General features: G+C 50.4%; 1 protein-coding gene across 7 annotated transcripts in view; it reads left to right on the top strand.

Moving 5' to 3' along the window:
- Positions 1-3,216, top strand: part of AAK1 (AP2 associated kinase 1) — a 79,605-nt gene extending 76,389 nt beyond the window's left edge. For 6 of the 7 annotated variants that reach the window (XM_086628038.1, XM_086628039.1, XM_086628037.1 and 3 more), the window contains one exon: positions 1,979-3,216. In XM_086628038.1, coding sequence (XP_086484164.1) covers positions 1,979-3,138 — 1,160 coding nt within the window. In that variant the 3' untranslated portion in view covers positions 3,139-3,216. The remainder of the gene's footprint in view (positions 1-1,978) is intronic. The other variant, XM_086628042.1, reaches the window with a different exon arrangement.
- Positions 3,217-6,076: the final 2,860 nt, after the last annotated feature.

The following is a 6,076-nucleotide window of genomic DNA, read 5'->3' on the forward strand; positions in this document are numbered from 1 at the left end:
GAGGAGTGTGCATGTGTTAAAACCCAAGCATTAACTGAAAACATAAGGGATGCTTCCCATGAAGTAACACACAGATCTCAGGAGTCCAGAGGAGGGGACAGAAGAGGCAGCAGCCCGTTGACGGTGTGGGTCTTGGCACAGGCAGATGTTGGGAAATGCTGCCTCTGCAGAAGAGGCATCTCTTTTTGCACGAGGGTGCTTTGTGTGTTGATTCAAGCAAACCATCTGCCTGTGTCTTTTCAGTATGTCCTTGGTGTGAACGGGAGCCGAGGCATCGCAGAGGAGGGGCAGGGCTTCCAACAAAACTGTCTTAGTTTCATGAGATTTGTCCTTTACCCCCAGGCTGTTACCAGCTCGGAGTGAGACCCCTTCTCTCCCTCGCTGTAACACAGAACAGAACTGCCGTGTCTTCTCCTGTGAAACACTCCCTTGAGGGTTTGCACTGGCGTAATGTTCACCCTGATAAATGCCTTTTCCCTTCCCTTGTTCTCCTGAACGCTGTATTTCAGTGAGGACTGGGTAATTTAGAGGCATTTGTGGTGTGATGTGGCAACTGGTCTGGCTCTGCTTCAGCCTGTCTTCTCAAAACCCCACAGTGATACCTGGTAAATACATAACCAGGCTCCTGGAAGAAAACGCAGCCATAGATGTGCTGTTCCTGTGATCTGATTAGCATCTGAGGTTAAACCATTGCTGACAACACAGGCTTCAGGAAAGATAGATAGTATTTTTGTAGAGTAACTTATAAAATGTTCACACATCTACACTGTCTTTACTCAGCAGTGTAATGTATCTAAGCGAATAGTTTCCCAATAAATACTGATTCTGATGCCTACTAAATGACTGCCGTGTCTTTAATGGTGGAGAAGTGACTGAGAATGGGTTAACTCGCCTACGTCCACGAACTTGGTTGAGAAACATGGATGCCATGATGCTAATGGTGACAGCGGGGTGGGTTGGTTAGCACCTCGTTTGTCCATCGCTTGATGGATACCAGACAACCTCCTTACCCTCCTCGCTCTTCCCGCAATTCATACTGCTTAGTTTTCACGTGCCTTTTTCCTATCCTCTTGCTAACATGAGTCCAATGACACACTGCTAACCTGCCAGTAGTTCTCTGAAGGTAAGAGATCTTCTGTTCTGTCTGTGTGAGTCGTAAGGCACCAACCAGCCAACCCCATCTCGGGCTCTTGTAACTGGAGAAGAGCAGAGCAGCGAGCCTCTCCCGGCACTGTCGTGTTACGCTGGCGCAGAAGCGAGCCAGACGTTATGGTTGTGTTAGATACTTCCTTCGAAGTCATGGTTTGGATTGCCTAAAATCATTTGTCTCGCAGCGGTTTGAAATCATGCTGCTGTAGGACTCATTGAAAGCTGTAGGCTGACGTTCATTCTTTGAAAACGTGTGTGTTGTTTTAGCAGATTGTAGGGCATCCCTGAGTATTTTCTGTGCCCGAGTGTAATTCCACGTATCCGTGGGATGGCTCACAGAAATGGAGGCTGTGCCAAGCTGTGCATCTGCTTGTAGGGCGGTCAATAAGCAACAGCGCAGAAGGGAATGACAAACCTTCTCTGTTTGCTGGAGCCTCACTCCAGGCAGCAGTGTTACCAAGTGGGAACCGCGCTGATGGCAGTCGTCGTCGTGGGTGGCAGAGAAAACCTTGTGCAATGGTGCTGAGAGAGTGCTGGGCGGGCCCGTTCGTGTGTCAAACATCTTCCATCTCTTTCTGACAACTGGTACTTGTGGTGTCCCCGAGCTGTGAGGCAGTGTCGAGTTGTGTGTCAGTTTGTGTGTTGTAAATACCTCCCCTGGCATTTTTATTTTCTTTTATTTGCCCTCCCTCTTCTTCCCATTTTCCATGTGTGATGGTGGTTTCAATCTGAACCGCATGATGTTCCTTGTGTATTACGTACCTTTGGTTCTTGTTTGTGACTCGGGAGATGGAGCTTGTTGAGTAACGCTCTTCTCTTGCATTTTTAGGTCTGCAGAGGGATCCGGCCCTATTCCCAGTTGTAGCTCTTGAACTCTGTAAAGGAGCTTCCGGCAGTGATGGACTTGCTTTGTACAAGGGTCAGTCTGAGATACCGGAGGTGAAAACGCAGCACAACTCAGAGTCGGATTATTTAGCAAGAGATGGTCCTTCAAGCAACAGCTCCTTCTACAGCAGCGAAGGAGAGGGGACAGACCACGAAGGAGATATTTTGGATTGTAGCGGATCCAGGCCTTTACTGATGGATTCGGAAGAGGAGGAGGAGACCTGCAAGTTGTGCGTAGGGTTCCTGCAGTCTGTGCCCAGGGAGAGACATGAGGCCTCCAAAGAAGATCCCCTCTCCCAGTCTTCCCAGACTAGAGCAGGGGAGATGCTGTTCCCTGCCTTCCAGTCGCACACCGGGGAGGTTTTTAATGAACCGGATGTTTTTGCCACGGCTCCTTTCCGAAGCTCCAGAAAAGTGCCCGATGAGGTGGATGTCTTCACTAAAGCTCCTTTTATCTCCAAGGGCAAGGTGGCTCTTAGACATCCAGAAGAAGCAGATGTATTTCTCAGAGCCCCTTTCACTAAAAAGAAAAGCATGGAAGAGTTGACTTCCCACAGTGTATCTAAGGAACTGTTCACACCACCCGTTTTCCTAAGCCAAGGAGGCGATTCCCAGCACAGAGCCAACCCAATGTTCCCAAGCCTGGATTTGGCAATCCGTGTGTCCACAGCCTCGGCGAGATCTCAGTATCCCTCTGCCGAGTTTACTCAGCCGAGCAATCTTCATCCTTCTTCCGTAAGAGCTGTGGAGACCCAGGAAAACGTCCCTTCCAAAGGTGTGCTGCAAGAGCCGGGTGGCGTTGCCAGTGAGAGAAACCCAGGAGGACCCGCGCTGCCCCAGGAAGCCATGCTGGGCTCCGTGGTTAACAAGCCTTTCCGTCCGCAATCCTTGTCAAAATATTCCCGTCACTACAGTCCAGAAGATGGGCAGGGTCTCGAGGTGAAGCCCATAGCTGCTTACAAAGTGGTTTCTCAGACCAACAGGCAGGCAATAGCAGGATCTGTCTCTGTTGCCCCTCTGTCTTCCAGGACTACGGAGCTGCCCGGCGCGGATCCCTTTGCTTCAGCACCCTTCCCTTCCAAAGCGGGAAAGCAAAAGCCTTAATCTGCTGTGAGCTGGGAGGTGTGCTTCCCGTAGGACCACCTCGCACAGGACCTTGAACCTCTTAGTCGAAAGGAATGACATAGCGATATATATATATATATAAAAATTATTATTTTTTGGTCAGAACTCCATTTGCAGTGATATATAGTTGAACCGTTTTAAGTTATGTTAGTCTCGACGCCTGGCTCTCAGGATCTTCACATCCTTTTCAGTTGCTTCTTACCTTCCTCCTCTCACCGTCTTCCCCCTCCATTTATTTTTAGATGCTTTTCCAAACCAGTAATATTCCATACTTTCTGGTCCTGGCTGAGGAAATGCATTATAAGATGAATTAAAAGGTTTATTAATTACAGAGCAAGTCAAGCGGGACTTGCCAGTGCTCTGGAAAGGAAGCGATTCCACGGGTTGAAGGTTGTTGTGACCTCCTTCCGATCAGTGGGGGAGAGCAAGGTTGTGTATTCCTGCGGTGTGGTGGCAGCGGCGGCTCCGGAGTGATTCCGTCGCGTGTTGGTAGATGACGTGCACGCCGGGCGGGCGGTGTCTGCTGCCAGGCTGGCGCGGTGCCGGTGGGAGCAGAGCCGTGGCGTGTAGCACATGGATGCGCTTCTGTCCGGGGGCCGGAGCCCGGAGGAGTCGCTGGAAGGAGTCACGGTGCCCTTGGTCGCTTGTCTCGCAGGCCCTCAGGTGCACGGACTCCCGCGAGGTGACCCGCCAGGCTGTCACCCTTGGTCTTGTCTGGAAAACGGAATGATCAGGCGAAGCTTTCAGTTTTACAGGCGTGTTTCCTGTCTGCTTGATGCCAAAGTGTCGGGCCTAGACGTCTGCTTGCGGTGGGTGAAGGAGAGTGCCGCGCGTTTTTACGGTATTAAAAATACACCGTACGGAAAAACGTGCTGTGGAAACAACTCACCAGATGTGCTGATCTCCAAACCTCACGTGGTGGCACCCAGCGGTGGCTGCAGTCCGGTCAGACCGACTCATACTGGTGGAGAACTCCACTCCGCGTTTGTAAATTCTGCCTTGTGTTTTCCTGTTGATTTAAGGATGAACCTAAACGAAATCCATTCGCACTCCTTTTCACTCTGCTTCCGAAAAAGCGTGCTTTCTACCACATTCCCAAAGGGAAAGACTTCTTATTGTTTGTCCAGTCGTTGATACAGTGAATCCCAGTATGGTGTTTGGAGGAGGAATCGCCTGGAGGTCACAGCTGGCAGCTGAGCAGAAACAAAGCAGACTTTGCTCCCCGCTCTTTTCAGGGACACAAGACAACGACAGGAGTGAAACCTCCCATCTTTATTTTCCCAACTGCCTGGCTGCATAAGCTCTCTTGGATCTGCTATTTCTGGCCCACAAAGGCAGCTTGTAAGTGTGGGCTGGCTTTCAAAATACCCACTTACAGGGAATCTTTGGGCTCCCAGTCACTGGTGGATCTTTGCGGAGCAGGGCTCCTTCCTCCTAACAGGTCTTGGTGCTGCAGAATGTCTCTCAAAAAAAATATTCGTGGTGGTTTTCTTTTTAAGGGCTTGACATCTATGGAAAAAAATCCCCACTGACTCCAGTAACATCTGGCCAAGTCTCTTAAAAGCCTTGCGGTGACCGTTTCCCAGGGGAGTTTGTTTGTTACTGGGTGAGCTGGAGCCTTGCACTGAAGATAAGGACACGTTTTGCTTTTTGGTGTCTCCCACAAGTGGCTCTGAGTTCTTTTTAGGCGTTTGCAGGGGAATCATTGGAGCAATGGGTGGTTGCTGGTTGCACGTAGAGCAGGTTTCTGCCCTGCCTGCTTTCTGATGTGTTTGTACTGGGAGACAAAGTACTGGGAATACTGTCACGCTGAAGGGAGTGAGAGATCAGCCGCAGCTCCCGACTTGCAGGAGTCACACCTGGGAGAGCTTCTGCAGCCGAAAATAGACTTCAGTCTGGTTTTGCAGGGAAAAACCTGACACCACCTTCAGTACACGGCTTTGTCCAAATAATAAGCGTTAAAGGAATGCAACAGGCATCTTCAAGGCGCACGGGAAGGCTGCTTAAACAAAGCAGAACGTTGCACAGCCCAGGGCTGACTCGCTGCTGACTTTTTATAGTCTAGAACGTCAGGGGTGGGTGGGTGGATGGATGGAGGGATGGAAAAACCCTGACTGCTGGGAGACGGCTAGCAAAGCATCTGCAAATAGCAGTTACCGGCTGCTCCATGTTTCCTTTCCCCTCCCGGAATTCAGTTCCCTTCCAAAATTTCTCTAGTTGCAAGAGATGAGCCAAATGTTCTGCTGGATGTGCTCGGCGTGGAGATTGCCTGGAAGGGAGAGGGAGAAGCTTGGACTCAGGTCTTAAAGCCTTGGGGTGGGGAAGGAGAATACTTGAAAGCAAGGAGGCTACGTTGGCTTGCACAGCCCGGTCGCTGGCAAATAGTGGCTTTTTGAGGCCAGGTCACGTTGTGTTCTGTGGAGCTGGGAACCTTCTGCCCTGCACTGCTACGCTCGGAGTGAAGTGCTGTTGGTGCATACTGGTGGTTCAGGGTTTCTTCTGTCCTCCATCACCACCTCTTGAAAACAGAAGTACTGTAAAGAAATTTCTGGGTTTCCCTTGAGATGTTTCCTCAACAAAGCTGAGGCTGTTTTTTGTTGTCGTTGAGTTTTCTGTTCGGATACATACCGGAAAGGCAGTAGTTGTTTTGGTTTTAAATAAACAGCCCCCACGTTGGTTGTTGCTGGGTCGGATCGGTGAGAGATGCTGAGAACGACTGCAACAGCGAACTGTGAATTCAAGGGATACCAAGGAGGCCGAGTGTGAGGGCCTGTGTTTGTTTCAACACACGACCTGTGTCCTGGCTGTGTGTGCAGCCGGGAGGTTGAATTTGACCTTGAGCTGTTAAATTCCCTCAGGAAACTGCTGGAAGTGGAGGTCAGGCCTTGGTGGTGCAGCGATGGGTCTGTGGAACAGG

This window comes from Tauraco erythrolophus, chromosome 29 (assembly GCF_009769465.1).
Source record: "Tauraco erythrolophus isolate bTauEry1 chromosome 29, bTauEry1.pri, whole genome shotgun sequence".
NCBI lineage: Eukaryota > Metazoa > Chordata > Aves > Musophagiformes > Musophagidae > Tauraco > Tauraco erythrolophus.